The sequence below is a fragment of the Taudactylus pleione genome, unplaced genomic scaffold (assembly GCF_031769625.1).
Source record: "Taudactylus pleione unplaced genomic scaffold, aTauple2 ptg002751l, whole genome shotgun sequence".
Lineage (NCBI taxonomy): Eukaryota > Metazoa > Chordata > Amphibia > Anura > Myobatrachidae > Taudactylus > Taudactylus pleione.
The window spans coordinates 853,804-881,550 of NW_028287126.1; the positions used below are offsets into that span (position 1 = coordinate 853,804).

Below are 27,747 nucleotides of genomic sequence, written 5' to 3' on the forward strand. Positions count from 1 at the left end.
CAATAATGTCATCTTAGCAGAACCAAGAGGGAAAAAAAAATAAGAAATTCCTGTAAAAACTTCCATGGGAAAAACAAATTGCAATTAAAAAAAAGCAGCATTTTGACAAAAAATAAAATAATCATGTACAAAAAAAATATGTATTTTAACTTGTTTTCTGTAATGATAGAAAAAGATCCTGTGAGTACATACCCAGTGCTGTTGGTGTATGTTTGTCTTGCTTTGAATGTTTAAAGATCTTGTGAGTGTAGGTAACAGAATTACCTGATGGACTATAGCATAATTTAATGTCATTATACAATTAGTTGGGACGACAGACACCTGACTGTATTATTACCATGGGTTTAAAGAAAAAAAAAAATCGGGATTAAATATTTATCATTGTGACAATGATCTTTGCATATTAACCAGAGAAATATTGGTGATTACTGTTGAAACTACTTGGTATGCAGGAAGATTACACATGACTTATTACATGTATGTTACATCCACCGCACCAACACAGCAACGTAAATAAAACACAAAACGCTTTGATCAATTTTTTTTATCCTGTTTTCAACAGCAGGTGACATAGGCTGTGTCTTAGCTGGCGAGCAGACCCTGCCACCCTCTCTGCAGTCACAGCCCCTAGGTTCCCAACGCAGTGCAGGGTAGCCGGTATCTCTATAGAACACAGAGCAGTGCAGGGTAGCCGGTATCTCTATAGAACACAGAGCAGTGCAGGGTAGCCGGTATCTCTATAGAACACAGAGCAGTGCAGGGTAGCCGGTATCTCTATAGAACACAGAGCAGTGCAGGGTAGCCGGTATCTCTATAGAACACAGAGCAGTGCAGGGTAGCCGGTATCTCTATAGAACACAGAGCAGTGCAGGGTAGCCGGTATCTCTATAGAACACCGAGCAGTGCAGGGTAGCCGGTATCTCTATAGAACACAGAGCAGTGCAGGGTAGCCGGTATCTCTATAGAACACCGAGCAGTGCAGGGTAGCCGGTATCTCTATAGAACACCGAGCAGTGCAGGGTAGCCGGTATCTCTATAGAACACAGAGCAGTGCAGGGTAGCCGGTATCTCTATAGAACACCGAGCAGTGCAGGGTAGCCGGTATCTCTATAGAACACAGAGCAGTGCAGGGTAGCCGGTATCTCTATAGAACACAGAGCAGTGCAGGGTAGCCGGTATCTCTATAGAACACAGAGCGGTGCAGGGCAGGCGGTATCTCAATAGAACACCGAGCGGTGCAGGGTAGCCGGTATCTCTATAGAACACCGAGCGGTGCAGGGTAGCCGGTATCTGTATAGAACACCGAGCAGTGCAGGGTAGCCGGTATCTCTATAGAACACAGAGCAGTGCAGGGTAGCCGGTATCTATATAGCACACCGAGCAGTGCAGGGTAGCCGGTACCTCTACAGAACACCAAGCAGTGCAGGGTAGCCGGTATTTCTATAGAACACAGAGCAGTGCAGGGTAGCCGGTATCTCTATAGAACACCGAGCAGTGCAGGGTAGCCGGTATCTCTATAGAACACCGAGCAGTGCAGGGTAGCCGGTATCTCTATAGCACACCGAGCAGTGCAGGGTAGCCGGTATCTCTATAGAACACAGAGCAGTGCAGGGTAGCCGGTATCTCTATAGAACACAGAGCAGTGCAGGGTAGCCGGTATCTCTATAGCACACAGAGCAGTGCAGGGTAGCCGGTATCTCTATAGAACACCGAGCAGTGCAGGGTAGCCGGTATCTCTATAGAACACCGAGCAGTGCAGGGTAGCCGGAATCTCTATAGAACACAGAGCAGTGCAGGGTAGCCGGTATCTCTATAGAACACCGAGCAGTGCAGGGTAGCCGGTATCTCTATAGAACACAGAGTGGTGCAGGGCAGGCGGTATCTCTATAGAACACCGAGCAGTGCAGGGTAGCCGGTACCTCTATAGAACACCAAGCAGTGCAGGGTAGCCGGTACCTCTATAGAACACAGACCAGTGCAGGGTAGCCGGTATCTCTATAGAACAGCGAGCAGTGCAGGGTAGCCGGTACCTCTACAGAACACCGAGCAGTGCAGGGTAGCCGGTATCTCTATAGAACACCGAGCAGTGCAGGGTAGCCGGTATTTCTATAGAACACAGAGCAGTGCAGGGTAGCCGGTATCTCTACAGAACACCAAGCAGTGCAGGGTAGCCGGTATCTCTATAGAACACAGAGCAGTGCAGGGTAGCCGGTATCTCTATAGAACACAGAGCAGTGCAGGGTAGCCGGTACCTCTATAGAACACAGACCAGTGCAGGGTAGCCGGTATCTCTATAGAACACAGACCAGTGCAGGGTAGCCGGTATCTCTATAGAACACCGAGCAGTGCAGGGTAGCCGGTATCTCTATAGAACACCGAGCAGTGCAGGGTAGCCGGTATCTCTATAGAACACAGAGCAGTGCAGGGTAGCCGGTATCTCTATAGAACACAGAGCAGTGCAGGGTAGCCGGTATCTCTATAGAACACAGAGCAGTGCAGGGTAGCCGGTATCTCTATAGAACACCGAGCAGTGCAGGGTAGCCGGTACCTCTATAGAACACAGACCAGTGCAGGGTAGCCGGTATCTCTATAGAACACAGAGCAGTGCAGGGTAGCCGGTATCTCTATAGAACACCGAGCAGTGCAGGGTAGCCGGTATCTCTATAGAACACCGAGCAGTGCAGTGTAGCCGGTATCTCTATAGAACACCGAGCAGTGCAGGGTAGCCGGTATCTCTATAGAACACCGAGCAGTGCAGGGTAGCCGGTATCTCTATAGAACACAGAGCAGTGCAGGGTAGCCGGTATCTCTATAGAACACCGAGCAGTGCAGGGTAGCCGATATCTCTATAGAACACAGAGCACTGCAGGGTAGCCGGTATCTCTATAGAACACCGAGCAGTGCAGGGTAGCCGGTATCTCTATAGAACACAGAGCAGTGCAGGGTAGCCGGTATCTCTATAGAACACCGAGCAGTGCAGGGTAGCCGGTATCTCTATAGAACACCGAGCAGTGCAGGGTAGCCGGTATCTCTATAGAACACAGAGCAGTGCAGGGTAGCCGGTATCTCTATAGAACACAGAGCAGTGCAGGGTAGCCGGTATCTCTATAGAACACAGAGCGGTGCAGGGCAGGCGGTATCTCTATAGAACACCGAGCGGTGCAGGGTAGCCGGTATCTCTATAGAACACCGAGCGGTGCAGGGTAGCCGGTATCTCTATAGAACACAGAGCAGTGCAGGGTAGCCGGTATCTCTATAGAACACCGAGCGGTGCAGGGTAGCCGGTATCTCTATAGAACACAGAGCAGTGCAGGGTAGCCGGTATCTCTATAGAACACAGAGCAGTGCAGGGTAGCCGGTATCTCTATAGAACACAGAGCAGTGCAGGGTAGCCGGTATCTCTATAGCACACAGAGCAGTGCAGGGTAGCCGGTATCTCTATAGAACACCGAGCAGTGCAGGGTAGCCGGTATCTCTATAGAACACCGAGCAGTGCAGGGTAGCCGGAATCTCTATAGAACACAGAGCAGTGCAGGGTAGCCGGTATCTCTATAGAACACCGAGCAGTGCAGGGTAGCCGGTATCTCTATAGAACACAGAGTGGTGCAGGGCAGGCGGTATCTCTATAGAACACCGAGCAGTGCAGGGTAGCCGGTACCTCTATAGAACACCAAGCAGTGCAGGGTAGCCGGTACCTCTATAGAACACAGACCAGTGCAGGGTAGCCGGTATCTCTATAGAACAGCGAGCAGTGCAGGGTAGCCGGTACCTCTACAGAACACCGAGCAGTGCAGGGTAGCCGGTATCTCTATAGAACACCGAGCAGTGCAGGGTAGCCGGTATTTCTATAGAACACAGAGCAGTGCAGGGTAGCCGGTATCTCTACAGAACACCAAGCAGTGCAGGGTAGCCGGTATCTCTATAGAACACAGAGCAGTGCAGGGTAGCCGGTACCTCTATAGAACACAGACCAGTGCAGGGTAGCCGGTATCTCTATAGAACACAGACCAGTGCAGGGTAGCCGGTATCTCTATAGAACACCGAGCAGTGCAGGGTAGCCGGTATCTCTATAGAACACCGAGCAGTGCAGGGTAGCCGGTATCTCTATAGAACACAGAGCAGTGCAGGGTAGCCGGTATCTCTATAGAACACAGAGCAGTGCAGGGTAGCCGGTATCTCTATAGAACACAGAGCAGTGCAGGGTAGCCGGTATCTCTATAGAACACCGAGCAGTGCAGGGTAGCCGGTACCTCTATAGAACACAGACCAGTGCAGGGTAGCCGGTATCTCTATAGAACACAGAGCAGTGCAGGGTAGCCGGTATCTCTATAGAACACCGAGCAGTGCAGGGTAGCCGGTATCTCTATAGAACACCGAGCAGTGCAGTGTAGCCGGTATCTCTATAGAACACCGAGCAGTGCAGGGTAGCCGGTATCTCTATAGAACACCGAGCAGTGCAGGGTAGCCGGTATCTCTATAGAACACAGAGCAGTGCAGGGTAGCCGGTATCTCTATAGAACACCGAGCAGTGCAGGGTAGCCGATATCTCTATAGAACACAGAGCACTGCAGGGTAGCCGGTATCTCTATAGAACACCGAGCAGTGCAGGGTAGCCGGTATCTCTATAGAACACAGAGCAGTGCAGGGTAGCCGGTATCTCTATAGAACACCGAGCAGTGCAGGGTAGCCGGTATCTCTATAGAACACTGAGCAGTGCAGGGTAGCCGGTATCTCTATAGAACACAGAGCAGTGCAGGGTAGCCGGTATCTCTATAGAACACAGAGCAGTGCAGGGTAGCCGGTATCTCTATAGAACACAGAGCGGTGCAGGGCAGGCGGTATCTCTATAGAACACCGAGCGGTGCAGGGTAGCCGGTATCTCTATAGAACACCGAGCGGTGCAGGGTAGCCGGTATCTCTATAGAACACAGAGCAGTGCAGGGTAGCCGGTATCTCTATAGAACACAGAGCAGTGCAGGGTAGCCGGTATCTCTATAGAACACCGAGCAGTGCAAGGTAGCCGGTACCTCTATAGAACACAGACCAGTGCAGGGTAGCCGGTATCTCTATAGAACACAGAGCAGTGCAGGGTAGCTGGTATCTCTATAGAACACCGAGCAGTGCAGGGTAGCCGGTATCTCTATAGAACACAGAGCAGTGCAGGGTAGCCGGTATCTCTATAGAACACCGAGCAGTGCAGGGTAGCCGGTATCTCTATAGAACACCGAGCAGTGCAGTGTAGCCGGTATCTCTATAGAACACCGAGCAGTGCAGGGTAGCCGGTATCTCTATAGAACACCGAGCAGTGCAGGGTAGCCGGTATCTCTATAGAACACAGAGCGGTGCAGGGCAGGCGGTATCTCTATAGAACACCGAGCGGTGCAGGGTAGCCGGTATCTCTATAGAACACCGAGCAGTGCAGGGTAGCCGGTATCTCTATAGAACACAGAGCAGTGCAGGGTAGCCGGTATCTATATAGCACACCGAGCAGTGCAGGGTAGCCGGTACCTCTACAGAACACCAAGCAGTGCAGGGTAGCCGGTATTTCTATAGAACACAGAGCAGTGCAGGGTAGCCGGTATCTCTATAGAACACCGAGCAGTGCAGGGTAGCCGGTATCTCTATAGAACACCGAGCAGTGCAGGGTAGCCGGTATCTCTATAGCACACCGAGCAGTGCAGGGTAGCCGGTATCTCTATAGAACACAGAGCAGTGCAGGGTAGCCGGTATCTCTATAGAACACAGAGCAGTGCAGGGTAGCCGGTATCTCTATAGCACACAGAGCAGTGCAGGGTAGCCGGTATCTCTATAGAACACTGAGCAGTGCAGGGTAGCCGGTATCTCTATAGAACACCGAGCAGTGCAGGGTAGCCGGAATCTCTATAGAACACAGAGCAGTGCAGGGTAGCCGGTATCTCTATAGAACACCGAGCAGTGCAGGGTAGCCGGTATCTCTATAGAACACAGAGTGGTGCAGGGCAGGCGGTATCTCTATAGAACACCGAGCAGTGCAGGGTAGCCGGTATCTCTATAGAACACCAAGCAGTGCAGGGTAGCCGGTATCTCTATAGAACACAGAGCAGTGCAGGGTAGCCGGTATCTCTATAGAACACCGAGCAGTGCAGGGTAGCCGGTACCTCTACAGAACACCGAGCAGTGCAGGGTAGCCGGTATCTCTATAGAACACCGAGCAGTGCAGGGTAGCCGGTATTTCTATAGAACACAGAGCAGTGCAGGGTAGCCGGTATCTCTACAGAACACCAAGCAGTGCAGGGTAGCCGGTATCTCTATAGAACACAGAGCAGTGCAGGGTAGCCGGTATCTCTATAGAACACAGAGCAGTGCAGGGTAGCCGGTATCTCTATAGTGCATGAAGCAGTGCAGGGTAGCCGGTATCTCTATAGTGCATGAAGCAGTGCAGGGTAGCCGGTATCTCTACAGAACACCAAGCAGTGCAGGGTAGCCGGTATCTCTATAGTGCATGAAGCAGTGCAGGGTAGCCGGTATCTCTATAGTGCATGAAGCAGTGCAGGGTAGCCGGTATCTCTATAGTGCATGAAGCAGTACAGGGTAGCTGGTATCTCTATAGAACACAGAGCAGTGCAGGGTAGCCGGTATCTCTATAGTGCATGAAGCAGTGCAGGGTAGCCGGTATCTCTATAGTGCATGAAGCAGTGCAGGGTAGCCGGTATCTCTATAGAACACCAAGCAGTGCAGGGAGCCGGTATCTCTATAGTGCATGAAGCAGTGCAGGGTAGCCGGTATTTCTATAGAACACCAAGAAGTGCAGGGAGCCGGTATCTCTATAGTGCATGAAGCAGTGCAGGGTAGCCGGTATCTCTATAGTGTATGAAGCAGTGCAGGGTAGCCGGTATCTCTATAGAACACCGAGCAGTGCAGGGTAGCCGGTACCTCTACAGAATACCGAGCAGTGCAGGGTAGCCGGTATTTCTATAGAACACAGAGCAGTGCAGGGTAGCCGGTATCTCTATAGTGCATGAAGCAGTGCAGGGTAGCCGGTATCTCTATAGTGCATGAAGCAGTGCAGGGTAGCCGGTATCTCTATAGTGCATGAAGCAGTGCAGGGTAGCTGGTATCTCTATAGAACACAGAGCAGTGCAGGGTAGCCGGTATCTCTATAGTGCATGAAGCAGTGCAGGGTAGCCGATATCTCTATAGTGCATGAAGCAGTGCAGGGTAGCCGGTATCTCTATAGAACACCAAGCAGTGCAGGGAGCCGGTATCTCTATAGTGCATGAAGCAGTGCAGGGTAGCCGGTATCTCTATAGAACACCAAGCAGTGCAGGGAGCCGGTATCTCTATAGTGCATGAAGCAGTGCAGGGTAGCCGGTATCTCTATAGTGCATGAAGCAGTGCAGGGTAGCCGGTATCTCTATAGAACACCAAGCAGTGCAGGGAGCCGGTATCTCTATAGTGCATGAAGCAGTGCAGGGTAGCCGGTATCTCTATAGTGCATGAAGCAGTGCAGGGTAGCCGGTATCTCTATAGTGCATGAAGCAGTGCAGGGTAGCCGGTACCTCTATAGAACACCGAGCAGTGCAGGGTAGCCGGTATCTCTATAGTGCATGAAGCAGTGCAGGGTAGCCGGTATCTCTATAGTGCATGAAGCAGTGCAGGGTAGCCGGTACCTCTATAGAACACCGAGCAGTGCAGGGTAGCCGGTATCTCTATAGTGCATGAAGCAGTGCAGGGTAGCCGGTATCTCTATAGTGCATGAAGCAGTGCAGGGTAGCCGGTATCTCTACAGAACATTATTTATGAAGGTGCCGACGGAGAGCAATTTATTACAGGACCCTCTGGAACTGATGAGAGGATTTCAGGTCGTGTTATGATTCTGTATGCATTTGGCGCTGTCACGTGACGCCGCTGTGTTTAGTAAATCATAAAGCTTGTCTCTGTTTGAGAATATAGATTGTGTATTGACCTGGATTTGTCATGTGTGAAACTATAACTAATGAAACTGAAATTAGAAAGACATGGAACATGTTCTAAATGACAAGCTGAATTTTACAAATAATGTAAAGCATTTTATGATGGTTTGTATTCTGCAAAATGAAATACCAAGACGCTTGTTGACATTAAGCAGTCATAGAACATTGTTGATAGATATTCATTATGAGAACTGAACAGAGCAATACTAGATGTACGGAGTCTGTGTAGCCGGTGGCTCTGTGAAGCCGCTTTCTGTATTTATTACAAAACAAAAATAAAACACGTACTATTATCAGCATTTTAACCCCCTACAATCGGGCAATTTCCAGCCCTAACATTATGTGATGGAAGCTCAGGTTAAAATTCTGCTTTTAAGGTGCGTGTTTAATGAGAGTTAAGTACATGTAAATGGATACGAAAATAATAATCATTGTATCAGCTGAGTAAGTAAATGTGGGTGTTTTTTGGGTATTTAAGTTGCGTTACTCTATTTCCACGATTCTTGTTCCATTTCAGGGTGCCTGATGTGCCTTAATGCAGCTGTAAACTTGCATATCGCATTCATCTCAATTGCAGCTCGCTGTATGTAATACGTTGCGGTTACCAGGTGCTTACATATGTGCTTCTACGTGCGTTTGACGTGATCAAGTTAACAGCTTATTTGTTTCATCAGATGCAGGTTTCAAAACAACAACAACCACTGAGTACGTTGTTAAGTGCAAATCAAACGCATACACACAATGCAGATTATACTCATTTCTACCTGCATTTTATCATGCACAAAATAATACTATTACTAATGCCAGTGTGTACGTAGTCTAGGCACGCAGCGAGCAGCTACATTAATCACCACGTAATTACCCTAACATATACCACATACATAGAGTTCCATGGTAGAACATACGTTGTATGTAAAGTATCCATCTCAGGGTCAGGTCATAGCGAGTTCCTTAACAAGCCACATTTAATTAAGAGGGAATTCAGGCATATCATTTAATTGTTTTGCCCGGCAGAATGTTGAGGTGGTGTAAATGTAATGGGCCACGGGAGGTAAGAAAAACCCTTACCACTGTCAGACCATCAGCAGATGTTTGTACGGAGGAAGCACATTGGGGGCTGAAGCCCTCGGACATAGGAATAGTGACCATTTGTTTGCAATTTATCCTGTGTACCTTCCACTTTTTGTTTCTCCCACAATTTACTGGAGTTGGTCCAGTTCACTCGCAGGCATAGAACCCCTCTCTCTCCCCTTCCCGATGCTCTCTTCAGTGTATAACCTGATTCTGGGACAGCAGCCAGCCGTCTGGGCGCACATACGTGGGAGAAGCACCCCTGCCCCTTCCTCACCACTACAAATCTTCGGGTTACCACTTATGGAAAATGAATCGCTTCTATTAAAACCAGGAATTTTCCATTTGCAGATCTAAATTTTGCCCATAGCTTTTTTTTTTTTTCTTTTTTCAATTTTTTTTTTTTTTTTTCTTTGGGTTCTTTGCAAACTTGTGGCATTGGTGAGGAAATGGTAATTCTAAACCGGAAATAATTGGGTCAGACTGTGGTCTTTCTTCAATAAATGACGCATTGCTGGTGTATGGTAGATGATCTGTATAACGTGTTCTAGCAGCACATCTAAAAAGGTGCTAATGACGGGAATCTGGAACGTGAATCATAGCGGAGTCATTATAGCTGGGACCTTGGCACCCTTGTGGTCTCTCCTTGGTCATGGCGATGGGTACATCTCGCACGCCGAGCCAGGCTCCTTTTTATGCCTTGGCTAACGCTGTTGCTGGGAGAGTGCCTGGGAGTGTTAGCTTGACACAATGTGTAACAGTAATTAAGAAATAAGCCTCTTGCCCAGTTTCACAGTAATCAATGTGCTAAGTAACTTCCATGGTCCAATGCCTCAAAAATCGCCATTAGCCTACGCCACTTATGGGCAGAACATTTCTTATTTTCTGCTTTTCATCAGCCGCAGACTGGATTCTTCACTTTGCCGTATTTATACATTTGCACTTAAACAATGACAATAAACTCGTTCCCAGAGTGTTACAAATCGGAAATTTGTCCCATTTTCTCCACCACCTTCCAGTGCGCGTCGGCTGCTGGGTGTAAGGTCGGTGGCCAAAAACCTTCCGCCAGAGCCGGTGGGGACAGGAGGAGGTGGATGCGATGTCTGATGTTGTGTAGCTGTGAGAGTGTACAGCCATCACCGTAAGTCACTCCACATAATAGAGCTTCGTCTTTCTTCAAGGACGTGTATGGAGCATCCCCATAACTGTCTGCATCTGGGGAAACATTATAAGATCGCAGGAGCTACTATGGAACGGTTGTATGTTATTCTGTAACGCAAGCATTCACAAATAAGGGGTTTTTTTTGCATATAATATATTGTGATGTTTATCTGCAGGTAACAAACCTATATGTAGCTTTTATTAAGTTTCATTATTTCTACAAGAGAGAAAGAGAGCGCCAGATTCAGGCGCTGGATGACGTTAGTGGGCAGCTGCCTGGGTGAAAGGTTAGAATTTAGTGCCACCTCTCCGATATGACTTCATTGTGACTAAATGCCAGGTCAGGGAATTGAGGGAAATTATAGGTCTTGCTGATGCCCCCCTGCAGGAGGCCGGGAAGACTGGGATAATATGACTGAGGGCTCAGATCCCTGCGGTGTCCCACCTCATTTTAAGAATTCTTTCCTACAACTGGAATAGGGGGAGGAGGAGGCATCGCCTCTATAGGGGCATAAGGTAGTATTCCTTTACCAGGCAGGCGTTCATTTCTCTCTGGTAATCGGAACGACCCCTGCAGTGGGAGTCTCCTCAGGGTATCATTGTCCCATCTGTCTGGGTTTGTCTTTTTGTATGGAGAAGTTGGGAGGAAATAGATAAATACACTATAACACACTAGAGTTGGTGCATTTCTGTCTCACGTACTACTAGTGCATACAGGAAGGTATGACAGTAGCCCAGGACAACACAGCCCGTAATAACGTTCTTACTGTATGACACGCGGAACACTGATGATATTATTAATGCCACACATCAGCTTCATGTTCATCTGTAATCAACGCCCGCTACACACTGTACCCAGGTCACGCCGACACATGGCATGTAACACGTAGAGAGAGTGCGAACATATATGTGGAAAACATGAGAGATAGCATAACATTCAAAGATGAATTAAACTAAACGATAGAGTAAAACCCCATGTGAGAGGTGTTTATTCATACATGTAGAATATATATGTATTTTATAGACACTTTCCTATAATTTCAGCCTTCACTAACCAGGAGCTGCCGGAGTGATGATACTTTGATATAATTCTCTATTTTTAATTGATATATATATAATTAATATATAGATTATCTACTGACTAGTAACTTGTGGGGCATACATATAGGATAGAGCTGTACAGTATGTATGGGACAGCTCTTGGTAAGCAGAGATAACCTGAGTTGCAAGGAACAGCGAGACGGTACACCCTGCTATTCTCTCTCTCTCTCATATATATATATATATTATCCATTTATATAATGATACTAATAGCGCCCAATCCTTTGAAATCTTCCAAAAGTTGACAATATTTATTTGATGAATTAACGGAACGTACTGTATATTTACATGCAGTGGAATGAATTGGTATTTAGTTTACTTTAATAAATTGTTCATCTTTCCACCATCTATTTGTAAAAGAAACGGCTGAATTGGTTATTGTCGGCGATAACGCCCCAATATTCTGCAAATGACCTGCGCTAAAAGTGCGTTACCCATGAAGCCTAATCAGTGTAAGTGTAATGATAATGAATGCGAGGCCGAGTGACACAATGTAAGCTGGGCATCCTCCGCTCCTGAGTTCTGCGTACATAGTGCACCCCCTATGGATTGGATGTGGCACATTAGTGTCTACACATCACAGCACTGAAAGGGTAAACACACAACAACGGCAGAGTTTCTTATAGTGATGATTAGTGCGAACGGCCCCCTCCCGCCCCGGAGGTATTAATATGCAGAGCGCACCTTCTCTAGGAGCAGGGAGCCAGTGTTCACATGTCGGGGTTTATTGATATCACATTGGAGTGTTCAGGGCTGTCACTGGGACATTCAGCGTGTAACGGCCCCCTAGGGTGCAGCCTTTGCCAGCTCTAAAAAGATCGGCCACAAAAACTGCGGAGAGCTTCATGCAAGGTGAGACAATGAAAGGCATCTCGCAGCGTCGGACATGCCTCACAAAAGCCTGAAGATGCCCAGCGTCCCCCAAGTTCCTGACACTCAGCGCCTCCCCTTCTCCCACCATCCCTTATCTCCAGCAGAACGATCTAACAATACAGGTATAATACAAGACACTGACACAGAAGAGCACAGAAAGCCCATCTTATTTCATGGCAAAGCCCATCTTATTTCATGGCAAAGCCCATCTTATTTCATGGCAAAGCTGTGACCGGCCACTTCTACAGTCCAATGCCAGAAGGATCCAATATAAAAAGTGTCATTTCTGGGCAGCGTGCCCGCAGCGGCCTAGTGACCAAAACATGGCTATTGCTAGACCATGATCTCACAGAGGCGTAAGTGCTATCACTTTGCTCACACAAAATAGATATTATCTGCAACGTCAGGACTTTTTACGCGCCTCAGATTGCAACATGCGAATGGGGCGTCACTGTATATAAGCACAGGACAGAACAGGAGCTCAGTGCTAGCGAGTATGTGCTGCTATATGCAGTTTCTCTGCGTCAATGAAAGTGACCCGACACCTGGATAGGCAGAGCCAACTTATCTTTCTTTTTATACTGCTACATGTTCTGCTCAGTCTGCCTCTTCCCTATGCAGTATGGGGGCGTTATTACAGGCAAAGGCTCTGTGGTCACAACAGGATAGGAGAAAACAAGAGTTGCATGACAAGAGACCGAGGGGGGTATTCAAGTAGGCTGCAAAAAGCCGTTATCGGCGATAATTTATCGCCGATTACATCATTTTCACCTGTTTCAATTATCCCCGTATTCAGGGCCTGATTCAGAGCCGCTCGTAAGCGGCCGCTCGTTCGTTCCGACCGATGTTCGCACAACTGCGCATGCGTACGGATTTTAATACGCATGCGCGAACCAGTCAGTGCGGCCGAAAATCGTGTGCTCGCTAAATAGCGAGTGCCTGCTATTTTGAGTGACAGAATGAGGCGTATGTGGGTGGTAACAGGGGAAGGTGCTTGAAAACGGGGAGTGGAGATCAGAACGCAGGCGTGCCTAAAGGTCAAAACGGGCGTTTTAAGGGTGTGCATAATTAATACAGCAGCGTCATTGCCCACGTCACTTGGTTGTTTTATAGTTAGAACTGCTCGCATGATTGTGGTAGGAAAAACCAACCACAAGAATAGCGAGCAGTTCATACGCCGTCCGATGTACTCGATGAATCTAATAAATAGCGGACATGACGTATGATGCGAGCGGCCAGGGGGCGTTTTTTTCAAAATTACGTTCGTTCAGACATAGAGGTGTGAACAGACCGCAAAGAGCGAATGGTTAATTTAAATAGCCAGCCCCTTTTTCTGGACGAGAGAGCGCAAATAGCGTCCGGCTCTGAATCAGGCCCTCAGTTTCAAAGATTTTTCGCAGATGCAAAAGTCTTTGTTAAAACACAGGGATAAGTTTTCACCATGTAATTCATGGCGGAAAAAAGTGCAGAATTGGGGTTTAGGGGTGCAGGCTTAAAAAACAAAAGCCTGCAGCTCTGAGAGTGTCCTATAAAAGTAATGTGGGTCAAAAAATTTTTACAAAAATTCTCTGGACACCCCAAAAAAATTTACTTACATTTTGGGGGCGAAAAAATAAATAAATAAAAAAAATTGGGGAACAAAGTTTTAAACTAGCAAAATTGATTCAGTTCCCAAGTGTGCGGCGGGTGTTTTCTAGAATGCGGGTGGTAACGGCAGGTGCATTTTTGAAGAATTTAAAAAATGACTCTAGGGACTTAAGAATATGCTTGCACCCATTTTCATGTACCCCAAATTTGATGGGACAAGTTATTTCCCCCCCCCCCAGAAAACCTAAGTGCTATTCTTCACCCCTTCTTCTAAAGCCGCAATTTATGCACCTGCCGTGGCTATTAAAAACCCCGACTACCTTCAGCAGCCCAAATCGGGGGTACCCATAGTGATCCCCCATGTCAGGACATCTTTATGGGGGGTGGCAGGAAGAATTCCCGAAAATTGAATGGACTTTTCGATAATTATCTTTCCGCCGGGTCCCGTTTTTGCTGGCTCCTAATTGAATACTGGGATAAGCGGGCACGCGCCCAATACTTTATCCCAGTAAAGAACGGCGATGAGGGCGAAAAGTCCGACCTCTGACTTTTCGCCCCATATTGAATATGGCCCTGAAACGGTTTGCTGGTCATGTTAGGAGCACTTTCTACACGTCTCCTCTTCAGTCCTGTCACAAACAGGTTTGAAAATACAAAAATAATGTCTGGAACGTTCTAGTCTGTCTTGTCTGATGAAATGATGTCCTGTTCCTGACTGGCCTGAGAGTGAGAGATGCGATCACAGACTCCTCTAAGTCACAGACTGATCCTGGCAGCTGGGAAGAGCAGGTCATTAGCAGGGGTCCATACTGTGAGATCCTGAGACAGGACGCGCTCTTACACTGCAGCTACAGTGGGAACCACCCTCTATGGCCTAGGCGGAGAACACAGCCTCCAAGCACACGAAGGTTCCAGAGGCCGCCACCTGTGTGTACGCACATTCTGCTTTCTCCTCAAGGGGCCCATGTATCAATGATGGCTTTTGCAATGCAGTCAAGACATTCCAGTAACGTCCCTGATCGCACTGCAAAAAGCGATCCTATCGGCCAGATGTATCATCCGGGCCATGCAGGGACAGGGGCTCCGGGCTTTCAGGTGCTGCTGCGCCCTGCAGGTGACCTATCGGTTTAGGCTGGGACAACACGCTCTCATGTTCCTGATGCGAATGTCGCAACCCCCCTCCCCCCCCCCCCCCCCGTTTTCTGGGTGTGCTGAGGTCGGCGGGTGCATCATTGGATGCAGCTTCAATGGCCCCGGCAGCGTTACTTTGCAGGATCCCCTGGGGAACCTGAGGGTTACTCAGGTGTCCGATGGCTGCGCAGTTGATCCGATTATATGTCCTAGGACGCAGCGGCGGATTGGAGAACCCGGCAACGGGCGTCTTTTTACATAAGACGCCTCCTGCAGCTTTGCAGACGCTGCGTACAAAGACACAGGGGCTGTGCTATAGCCGCCATCTCTGAATCAGGTCCTTTAATGCCAAAAATAGTAAAAAGTACAAAGGGAACAACAATTTTGGAAAGAGATGCCCTATAGGCCACCTGTAATACCTGCTACACTTATTATCTGATCCTTCATTTGTACTGAACATAATAATTGCTATTAGATAAAATGGAATGAGTATGAAGAGCCACCGGTTCATATCCCGACACCAGAAGCCCAACAGTTCAGGATCCCGACGCGGGCAGGTAAGTACCCTATCCCTCCCCTCTCCACCCCCTATTCCTCCCTTTGTGGTGCCTAACTCTAACCTCCCCCCTGGTGATGCCTAACCCAACCTTCCCCATGGTGTTGCCTAACCCTAACCTCCCCCCTGGTGATGCCTAACCCAACCTTCCCCATGGTGGTGCCTAACTCTAACCTCCCCCCTGGTGATGCCTAACCCAACCCTCCCCATGGTGGTGCCTAACCCAACCCTCCCCTCTGGTGATGCCTAACCCAACCCTCCCCATGGTGGTGCCTAACCCAACCCTCCCCATGGTGGTGCCTAACCCAACCCTCCCCTCTGGTAATGCCTAACCCAACCCTCCCCATGGTGGTGCCTAATCCAACCCTTCCCATGTTGGTGCCTAACTCTAACCTCCCCTCCCCGCACCCTAAACCTAAGTTTCATGAGGGGGTGCCTAACCCTAACCTCCCCCCGGTGTGCCTAATCCTAACCCCCGCACCCTAATACTCCTGGGGGGGGTGCCTAATCCTAATTTCCCCCCAGTGGTGTCTAAACCTAACCCCCTGCTTCCCCGTGAAGCAGCTCATACTTACCCGGCCCTGTACGCTCGGCAGTCAAGCGGTTCGGGATGCCGACGCCGGTAACCCGATCCCCTTTGGGATATCTGCGTCTGCATTTTGCCGGGCGGTGGGATTCCGGAGTCGGTATTTCGACGGCCGGCATCCCATCCGTCGGCGTCTCAACTGCATCCCAGATAAAATGTGTAGGCGCCACTCTATGTAATAGCAATAAATTAGCTATAAACATTATTGAAAAAATAAATGGTACGTATATATTTCTCACATATTACAATTGTACACATCTGCTTTCTCTTACAGGGATATATTTACTATTTCTCTTATCAGCGTCCTACTCTGGCATGGGGTTAGCGCGTTCCCTGTGTGTCTAGTTATCACCTGGCCGTCCCACTGCCCCCAGTCACCCACTGTTACAGATAATGCATTGCGTACGCCTGAAAGTCACAGCCGGTATCCCTGGAGATACTACAAGGGGTTGATAAATACTGTTCTACATAATTATTGTAATAGACTGGATTACAGTATTCAACGGATTGCTAAAAACAGTTACAGAGGATGAGAAATGCGCGATCTTACGTTTACCAGACGGATTGGTGCATGAATCCAGCTATCGTGTGCAACCTTTGCTCCTGGAAAAAAAGAACAAAAAGTAAAACAGATGTATTTAATGTAAAATACAGAGCATAAATGAGCGGTGTGATAGCGGAGCAGCCCAGCTCCATAATGCAGCATAAACCTAGAGCTGGCCGGTATGTGTGAGCAGTGCAACATGGCTTCCTCTATTCCAGGGACGGGGAACCTCAGGCCCGGGGGCCATATAAGGCCCTCTGAGCTTTTATCTGCTAGCCTCATCTGGCTAGCGGGGTGCCCAGAATGGCATCCTGCAGCCAGAATCTATGCAGCAGAGCTGCCTGGGGCGTCCTTAGGAAGCTTCAGACGGTCACACCGCTGCCCTTACAGCTCCCCGAAGCTTCCTCAGGATACACTGGGTATTGCTGTAAGCGCCGATGATTGTGGCCCCGCCCCTTGTGTAATCATACGGAGGGGGCGTGGCCTGCACCAGTCCTGAGAATAATGTTATATACATCAAAATGGCCCTCGGCAGAAAAAAGGTTCCCCACCCCTGCTCCATTCAAATGTAAGAGCAGCGGTATTACTGTACAAGTCCCAGCTCACCCTCCAGCAGCATAAGGCCGCCCATGCGTGCCAGGATTTCAGTCCCCGATATATCCCGTATCAGCCTCCCCAGCTTGCATGTCTGATTTCACTTGGGAATAGTATCACAACTGTGGCGTTGGCAGTACTGGTTACACTGGTTTATGGGTCGGAGGAAGCTGCCACGTCGGAGGCATGCGCCCGATTTTGTTCGTACAGAGTTGAATGCACAGAAGTGTAAGGGGCGTTCCTGGATGGTGACTGGGAGGAAGCTAAGCAGACGCACGGAGATGTTGCGTCTTACGGGAGTGTCGCAGACTCGCACACACAGGAGGCCATATGCACACGGATAATGTGCACCTGTGCTGGGGCTGGGGCAAGGTTTCATGGTGGTGTCTAAAGACTCACCGAGTAATAGTTGGGTGTACGGATAGTGAAAGTGGGCGTCACAGGCCTGTAAAAGCTTTGCACATTGTGGGGAACGTCCTTACATCTGCCCTGCGACCCTCGTCGGCCATTGGATTATTTTATGCACAGGAATGAATGTGAATTTTGTGCTGCGCCTGAGGATCGGTTGCTGCTGCAGCATTAGCAATATGGTGCCCCCTTATCCTCACTCACCATGAGGATGGCATCGTGCCGCTCCCAGCTCCACTAATAACATCACACATGTCGCCGTGATGGTGATACTGTCACGTTACTCCATGTAGCCCAGTCCCCTCACCTAACTCAGAATATTACCCCTGCAGGGTGTAGTATTACCGCCGGATGCATGGCCGGCGGTTCAAATCCCGACAGCGGCAGCCCGGCAAGGGTGAAAATCCTGAACGTCCCTAAGTATCGCTAACCTAATTCTACCCCCTAACCTCCCCCCCAAGTGCCTAACCCCCTCTTCCCATAGCATAAACCTAACCCTCCCTGGGGGGGTGCCTAACCCTAACCTCCCCCCGGGGGTACCTAACCCTAACCCCCCTTCCCCTAGCCTAAACCTAACCTTCCCGGGGGTGGGGCCTAACCCTAAGTCCCCCTGGGAGCCCTAAACCTAACCTTTCCCCCCCACGGCTGCCCGCGCCCGACTTACCTTTGTTCAGTATGCTGGGCGTCAGTTTTCGGCGTATGGTTAATGACGGGCGTCGAGTTTTCGACGCCTGTCATTAGTACCACACCGGGATTAGAAAGTCTGGAAGCCGGCGGTCGGCATTTAGACCGTTGGCTTCCAGACTACATCCCCTCCTGCAAAGTGAATGTTGTCTCCTCTGAGTGAGGGTATGGTCCTACAAGTCGTCAATGAGTAAGACCAAATGATTGGTCCCCGCTGATTGCGCACGTGGGCAAATCAGCGGGGACAGAACAATACACAGCTGCATATTTGTACCATTATGATGCAGATGACAAAGACTGAGACTTGTACTTGGTACAAGAGGCTTTCTCATATGGGATAAAAATGTATTTAGGCTTTGCGGTCCTCTAAGAGATGCCTCAATGAACTGTAATTTCTAGGGCTTTAGACTATAATATTAAAGAGCTGTAGAAAAGTCCCAGAATAACTAGCCTCAGTGCATAATCCCATCCTAAGAGATGACATTCTAATTGGCCTTCTACAAGTTAAGCTGCCAATGCCATTATGAATCCTTGCTGATATTCACACACCTCATTAGATGATCACATCACAGCTGAAACGGGCTTTTCTGTCTCAGAATGTCAGCCTCGCAGATATCAGATGAAAATCCCCATTGAAATCAATATAAAGGCAGATTTCACTCCTGACTGGGGCCGGGTGAGAGGGTCTGGGGTGGGCAGCGCTTACTCTCATGGTCTGAGATCTACCACTTAGATCTTTCTCGTGTCACACATGGCTGCTTTAGCTTTTGGTTAGAAAAGACAGAAATAACCCCCCCAAATATTGCCGCGCAGCTTTCTCGGACTCCAGCTGAGCTGTAAATCACTTTTTCATTTTCCGAACCCTGCTCCCCAGTCTGCTTGGTATTCAAGGGCACTTCGCCGACCCAGAGTGTCATTCTGCTTTGGCCGAATTACTTGATTAAAACGCATATAAACTATTACTGGCTTCATTTTCCTTCTATTGCTGCGCGCTATGGCTTCTAAAGTACATTAAATTGTAATAAAGTGGTTGTGGTCGGGGGGGGGAGGGGTGCAGAGTAATGCGGTGTACCTCACATTCTGAAGGAGGGTACCAGAGTTTTATGTATTTATCTGCGACTTCAGAGAAATCCTATTTATTAGCCACTGAGCTGCTGCAATATGTTACCAGCTGCTTGTGAGTTTGGGGTCTCCGTGCCCGGGGTTTTGATGTTCTGTTCCTACGCTCCCCCCCCCCCCTCGACCCCCTACCGGACCTGTCATAACTGCAAGGAGAGAGCAGCTGGGAATCTTGATATTTGTGTTCTTTTTCTTACAAAGTGAAGCAGAGGTCACAGAGAGATTAGTGTGGTTTGTAGCCTGTCTGCCCGCTCTCTTACTGCCATATTAATGATAGATATCCCCTGAAAGCCGTACACCCTAATGGGGTCGTTGTTGGAAACTTTCCATTTCCCCTGTTACAATTAGACGACACACACACACAGACAGACACACACACGTTTATGGTGATTGCTGAATACATGACACATGTGGCTATTTATCTCACTAAATCAGGGTAGGCTGTGGATTTGCCCTGGCATTCCTGCGGACTCTCTACATTTTGATTAAAAACTATAAGGTCACATCGCCGCTCATTCTTTTGCCTTCTCTGGTAAGAGGATTATCGGAAATTACTGAGCAGCAAATATATAGACAAGGTGGGCGCATTTCCAGAGATTATCTGGATACGTGTACACTGCTCTGAGCCGGGGACTTTAATAGTTCTGAGCTGGAGGCCGTTAATTGCATCATTATCAAGTAATAAGGATGAAAGGCTTTCAGCAAGTTCTCCAATATGTTTAGTTCAAAATGAATTGGGCCTAGAGAGTTGCATTGAGCTAGGTTTTACACTAGCAGCCAGGGGGCGCTTGGTTGGGCTATCAGTGTCAACCCAGCATTTAGGCAATCCTATTTTTATTGTCGATCACATCAATTCGCCATAGCCAATGGTCATAAAAATAATTACCGTAGCAACAACAGCATCTGGAATAAAAACAAGCAATCCTCAAAATCTATTTAAAACTAAAGCTGGGTACACGCCAGAACGATAGTGCGGCCCAGCGACGTGATGTAACGATATATCGCATCACTGTACACACTACACCATCCACCGTACTGCGACGCGGGATGTAGTCAGCATCCTAGCACTCAGGATCCTGACGGACAGAATACCGGCTCCGGAATCCCAACGGTCATCAGAATGCCAGGTCCAGAAACCCGACGACAGTATTAGACGTAGGGGTTAGGTTAAGGCACTAAGGCGAGGGTTAGGCTGTGGGAGGGGGGGTTAGGCTTAGACTGTGGGAGGCGTGGGTTGAAATACTCACCAACATGTGTGGGTATGTTGACCGTCGGTATTCTGACTGCCGGGATCGTGCACCCAGCCCAACAATGCGATATATTGTTACAGCACCGTGTCATTTTCCTGTACACACTATACAATGGTCTTTGCAATAAGATGGGCCGATATATCGTATAGTGTGTTCCCCACTTAAGGCGATCAGCACCACAGTGGCTTTGCATATAAATAGGGCATGTGCTTTGGCTCAGTACTGGGTATACGGAGTTCTTGGCACGATTTGATCCCAATACCTGTGTCCTTATACAGTACATCTCTGCTGCAGTCACGCTAAAAAGCCCCTCGTGGCACGCCAGGTCCCGTGAGACTCTGCTAGTAGCGGGCGTCTTTTTTGGCTGATAATGCGTCTAAGTCGCAATGCGATGCGACTAGGAAGCACCAGCAGACTGTGCGCATATCACATAAATCAGCACAGTCACATTGCGACTTAGATGCATTTTTGGTAAAAAAAAAGACGCCAGACGCTAGAAGCTTGCGTGGCGTTTTGAGAACAGATGTAGGAGGACACATCTGTATTTAGAGAGAATTGTAATATCTGCGTGCATAAAGTAATCCCAATTGCAGAGTGCTGCAGAGTTCCGGCACTCAGAGAAAAGGGGTGTGGCATAGATATGCAGCATTCATGATATTGACAAGCTTGGCATGAGGACACTGACCACCTCAACATATCGACACTGATGAAATGTCAACATGATCAGAATGTTAACAAAATCTCCTTGGTGGTCTAGTAGTAACATACTTGGTACAGCAGGTCTGGTGGTTCCAGCAGTGATATACTGATGGCTTCTGGCAAATAATGCAGCGCTTCCGACTGTAACAATGACTAACAATACCCTACCCCTAGTGCCTAATCGTAACCTCCCCTCCCATAGCCTAACCAGCGTAGCTTAACCCCAACCTTCCCACTAGTGCCTAACCCTCCCATAGTCTAACAGCAACCTTCCCCCTAGTGTCTAACCCTCCCATAGCCTAACAGCAACCTTCCCCCTATTGCTTAACCCTCCCATAGCCTAACCCCAACCTTCTCCTAGTGCCTTACCTTCCCATAGCCTAACAGCAACCTTCCCCCTAGTGTCTAACCCTCCCATAGCCTAACAGCAACCTTCCCCCTATTGCTTAACCCTCCCATAGCCTAACAGCAACCTTCCCCCTATTGCCTAACCCTCCCATAGCCTAACAGCAACCTTCCCCCTATTGCCTAACCCTCCCATAGCCTAACCCCAACCTTCTCCCTATTGCCTAACCCTCCCATAGCCTAACCTCAACCTTCCCCCTAGTGCCTAACCCCAACCTTCCCCCTAGTGCCTAACCCTCCCATAGCCTAACCCCAACCTTCCCCCTAGTGCCTAACCCTCCCATAGCCTAACCCCAACCTTCCCCCTAGTGCCAAACCCTCCCATTGCCTAACCCCAACCTTCCCCCTAGTGCCTAACCCTCCCATAGCCTAACCCCAACCTTCCCCCTAGTGCCTAACCCTCCCATAGCCTAACCCCAACCTTCCCCTAGTGCCAAACCCCAACCTTCCCCCTAGTGCCAAACCCTCCCATTGCCTAACCCCAACCTTCCCCCTAGTGCCTAACCCTCCCATAGCCTAACCCCAACCTTCCCTCTAGTGCCTAACCCTCCCATAGCCTAACCCCAACCTTCCCCCTTGTGCCTAACCCTCCCATAGCTTAACCCCAACCTTCACCCTAGTGCCTAACCCTCCCATAGCTTAACCCCAACCTTCACCCTAGTGCCTAACCCTCCCATAGCCTAACCCCAAACTTCCCCCTAGTGTCTAACCCTCCCATAGCCTAACCTCAACCTTCCCCCTAGTATCTAACTTTTCCAGTAGCCTAACTCTAACAGTTCTGTTGCCTAACCCTCGAGTGTGCCTAACTGTAACCTTCCCTCCCATAACCTAACCCTCCAGCTAGTGCCGAATCCTCCCATAGCCTAACTCTCCAGTCTGCCTAACTGTAACCTTCCTTCCCATAGCCTAACCCCCCCAGCCAGTGCCTAACCCTCCTGTAACATAACCCCAACCTTCCCGACCTAACCCACCGCTGTCAGTCTGTGCAGAATGTTGGCATATCACATTCTGCAGATGCCGATGTGTTCAATGTCGACATCATTGTGGTTTTGACATTATGACTACATCCCAGAGAAAAGGTCCCGATACCCGAAGAAAAGGTTTTGGTACTCAGAAAAAAGATTCGGGTATTCACCTAAAGTTACATGTTGATACAAGGTTTATATTGGCTTCCGTACTCTGGACAAGTCTTCAGATGTTAGTTTTATTCATAAATGATACCACACAAAAGTTGACAGTACTGCATACTGCTGGGATCCATCAGGAAAAAAGCACCAGATCAGATTTATTATGTAGGCATTGCCAGCTTCATTGTAATATGCAAGATATGGTCAGTACTGCCATCCGTACATGGAGGGTCTACTCACTAAGCCTTGGAAATAAATAAAGTGAGAGAGTTACTAACCAATCAGCTCCTAACTGTCAGTTTTTAAACACAGCCTGTAAAAGTGACAGGAGCTGATTGGTTGGTACTTTATCTCTCCCCAAGGCTTTGTGAATAGACCCCATGGTATTTGATTAAATTACAAATGATGAATTTGGTGCACAAATCGAATTCCGCCTTCCTTTCACTTCCCATTCCCTCCCACCCCCAGGGGGTGTCCACTCAGGCTAGAAACACATCTCCCTCCGAGTCATATTAATCTTCGGCTGTGTCATGAGCCTTGATCTCCTCTCCAATGGGTTCATGGAGCAAGATGGGAGTATTGGCGGAGCAGCCAATAGAAGGAGTTAGGCAGAGTGTGGGCATTTCATGCAGGGTACTGGATGGGGGCACCAATGTGTGTAGTTTTGTGGAGCAGTACAAACACCAGATTCCAATTTGTGGAGACAGATCGCAGTGAAGGTATACTGAGGCAGAGGCATCTGTGATGTGCGGAGGTGTGCACAGCGGGTTGGGTACGGGATGCTGGCACTCGGGATTCCGGTGGTCAGAATCATGACGCCAGCAACCCAACCAGGTTAGAATGCCGACGCCCCCAGGTAAGTAAGACTAACCTAACCCTACCACTCCCTCCCAGCTGCCTATACCCAACCTCCCCCTAGTGCCTAAACCCAACTCTCCCTACCGCAGCATAACCCTCCCCCTAACTCCAGTATTTACATTTGGGATTCCGGCACCGGTATTCTGACAAGTGTCGGGATTCATGCTTTGGCATTGTGATCACCGGAATCCCGCTACTATTATCACTATGGCACCAGCCCTGACTTGGTTCAGACTGGTGCTTGTCCTATACTTTTAGCGGGATTCATATTGGGCAAAATGCATCTAGAAATGCTGCCCAAGGCCACACGTCTCCCTAACGGCTGTATACAAATAAGCATCTTTCCGAGAACGCCATGGTGACTAATGGTGCCCTGCAATAAGTGTCTGTGTTCCCATGTGTTGTGTGTTAGCGCTGAGGATAAGGGTACACACAGGCTGGACGGGTTGCAGAGAACCGATGATTTTGGCTCTGTGAAATAACGGATGATAAATGGCCAGTGGGGGACGTGTATAGGACCTGCGGCAGAGAGACCGTTATAGAGATCTGATACTTACACCAAATTGATCCTGTAGAGCATTTTCACCCATCTAGTGCAGTGAAGGGTAACAGGTAGCCCTCTGAGCCTTCACCTGTGGCCCCAGCTCCATCCTGCTTGTTACGCCATATTATTTGCTTGAAATGCCTGCTGATATATTATTACAGTTTGGGGTCTCAGTAAATGGATTGTTATTAAGTTATTACTGGGACTAAAGGTAACTAAGGGTTTTAAGATTAGTGGACTGCCCAATGTGGACTCTGAAAGGTGTTATGTTAGTTATTATTTGATTAGCGCCTTCAAAATATTTCAATCATTTATGCTAATACTGTCCTCTTAGTTGCTAGCGCAGTCTGTTTTAGGACGTTTTTCTATTTTCTATGAAATACAATCGAAGAGCAAAGCTTACAAACTGAAGTTGTGTACCGGAGCTGTAGACTAACCATGCCTACCGATTTGCTGGGGTGGGGGGGGCTAAAGTTGTTCCTTAGTCATTGAACATGTTATTATTCTGCCAGGTAACCGTCTGGATGATGGGTCAGATGTAGAGTCAGAGCCAGATCTCCCCTTGAAACGGAAACAGAGGCGTAGCCGTACGACCTTCACTGCAGAGCAGCTGGAGGAGCTGGAGAAGGCCTTCGAGAGAACGCACTATCCGGATATATACACGCGGGAGGAACTGGCACAGAGGACCAAGCTGACTGAAGCCAGAGTGCAGGTAATGCCTGTATGGTTATTGGGCTAGTACTACACCCATCTGGGTCAGAAGCTTCTTCACCACACTGGGAACATTTCAGCCGAAATGCAATGGGTGATTCTCATTGAAGAGCATACCACTGAAATGGGGACATACAGCATGTATGCCCTTAAAGTGTTTCATAGCAAACTTGGGCCTTCAGAGCCGGACGCTCTGAGCAGAGCGCTCGCTCTGAATGAGGGCCGTCCTCCATAAAAATGGAGCGTCCTCCTGGACGCTCGTATAGCTGTGGGTCACCACCCACAGCACATACGAGCGTACAGGATGATGGTCGCGATGGTCTTGACCATCGCGACCATCGCTAGTGCCACCCGAAGCCTGTGGTCGGGTTGTTCGACCACAAGCCCTGGAGTGATTTTGGCTCTATCAGAGCCAAAATCACTCCCACTGACATCACTAGTGATGTCAGTGGGGCCGGCTTCTGACGGTAGGCATTCCCTTGGGAACGCCTCCGTCTGGCAGGCACGCCCCCCGGCACGCCCACCAAAGGGGGCGTGCTGTCAATCAACATCGACAGCACGCCCCCTTTGATCAGACACAACGAGCGAAGGAAAGTACTTCGCTCGTCGCGTCTGGCGCATGACGGAGCTCCCTCCGTCGTGCGCATGCGCAGTGCACACCATCGACCCACTTGCGAACGGACAGCCGCTTGCGAGTGGGTCTGAATGAGGCCCTTACTGTAGACAGGAACGGAGCAGGTGCACACAGATCCCAGCTCTGCTAATACGGTTTGTGGGAACGATCTGACAATCACGGTATCTGACATCAGAACTGCAGCTCAGATATGTATACAAAGCGCCAAAGGATGAAGGGTGTGTGAACAGATCTGTGGGTATAATGGGGTCTCCAGAGGCTCTGGATAGAAACTGAGCAGAGTGTACAGTGAAATGTAGTCAGCACTTACAGCGGGACAGGGATTGGGTTACAGACTCAGAGAGGGGGCTGGGTACAGAAAAGACAGAGCTCTTTACAGCTAGGACCTTACGTTATCAGCACAATAGTTATCAGTACAGCAATGACTTGTGAGCTCACCAATTTCCAAGTCAAAACATCTGCCAACTAGGAGTACAATAAAAAAAAAAAAAAGAGGGTGATGAAAATTTTACCCAAGAGCTGACTTTCTATTTGAAACAGCTGGAGGGTGAGATAACAGCATGATGAGCTGTCAATGTCGCTACATAGTTCAAGACGTAGTCATGAGTTCCCCAGCATCACACTTGGCGGAAGCACAACAGACCACCAGAGGTCAAACGGAGGGGTCTGCAAAGTGAATTCATGTTTATAATCTAAAGCACCCACCCAGCTGAGATGTGGGATTGTGGAACAATTGCTGTCCACGCTGTATTCCACATGACCATATTACGCCAGGGCTCTGGCAGCTTGTACAGTAAACCTGCCAGTGTTCCTACAGCAGCTGTTTGGCACATTCCTGTCCCATTCCTCACGCTATTATCCTGGCAGCTGAAGAGCGTTCCCACCGAGTCTCTGCCGACCACCCCACTGCAGTGTCCTGGCTAAGACTGAGCCCCTGATAGACAGGGCAGAGACAGTACAATACTCACACCTGACTGCGGTGGTCAAGCAATGGTCCTGGAGTAAGCCCTACTGACATGGCACCGACACAAATTGAGCCACGGGTCATTCAGTAGTTTTATAAAGCAAATTGGAGCAAATGACCCAATGAATGGTCCTTATTATTGTACATGGACCTTTCCAATAACCAACCTGCAAGAAAATTGTGCATCAACCTTAAATTCTGTTATTCAGCGTCAGATCCAAAATTAATGGCAAAGTGTTTTTTTTTCTCCAGTTTGTAGTCTACGTGATGTTTCTCACATGCCGTTGTTTCTTACGCAGCGTTTTTCCCGAAATCACGCAATTTGCCAAGACGGATTGCCTCCCATTGTTTTGAACAAGTGTTGTCTCTTCCCGGTTTAGGTCTGGTTCAGCAATCGAAGGGCTCGATGGCGCAAGCAGGCCGGAGCAAATCAGCTGGCAGCATTCAACCACTTGTTGCCAGGAGGCTTTCCTCCCACGGGAATGCCCGCATTGCCTCCATATCAGCTGCCTGACACATCATACCCAGGAGCCAGCCTCTGCCAAGGTCAGAACGCTTGTTCTTGTGGATAGGTCTAGTGTCACGTGCCATCACCTTATCACGATAATGCTTTGGTGCCTATGCACTTATTATACTGGCTCATACAATGAATACACAGCACACCCATTCATGGAGAAGGATAGGATCTTACCATGAGTGTATTACATTTTGCCATCTGGCTGTTTTACAGATGTAGGGAGCACAGTCCACAGACCCCAGCCTCTCCCACCATCCTCCATGCACCAAGGAGGTCTATCGGCTGCAAGTGCAGATCCTGGAGCTGCCTATGGTGCCAGGCATAGCTTCTCAAGCTATTCGGACAGTTTCATCAACCACGGGGGACCATCCAACCATATGAACCCGGGCAGTAATGGCCTCTCCCCACAGGTAAGCAGCGCTCCCTGTAGGGCCCATTAGCCTTACCAGTCATGTCCTATTTGTGCCAGCTCTACATTGTTTATTCCAGAAGACAACCCACGCCATTGTATATGTCACACGTGTTTCCAATGTATGGAGAACAAAGCAGATACTACTGTACCTATAACAGTAACAGCAAATTCTGGCAGAGCCACTTGGATAAAAGGAGGCTTGTGCATTGATGAGATGAACAATCGCTTTGGGCCCGGTTCTGAGTTGGGAGTAAAGCAA

The 27,747-nt window shown here is 48.7% G+C and overlaps 1 protein-coding gene across 3 annotated transcripts in view; it reads left to right on the plus strand.

The window, feature by feature from the left end:
- Window positions 1–27,747, plus strand: part of PAX7 (paired box 7) — a 176,725-nt gene that overhangs the window by 91,857 nt on the left and 57,121 nt on the right. For all 3 annotated transcript variants that reach the window (XM_088466304.1, XM_088466306.1, XM_088466305.1), the window contains exons 5-7: window positions 24,763–24,962; window positions 26,940–27,105; window positions 27,290–27,486. In XM_088466304.1, coding sequence (XP_088322430.1) covers window positions 24,763–24,962; window positions 26,940–27,105; window positions 27,290–27,486 — 563 coding nt within the window. The remainder of the gene's footprint in view (window positions 1–24,762; window positions 24,963–26,939; window positions 27,106–27,289; window positions 27,487–27,747) is intronic.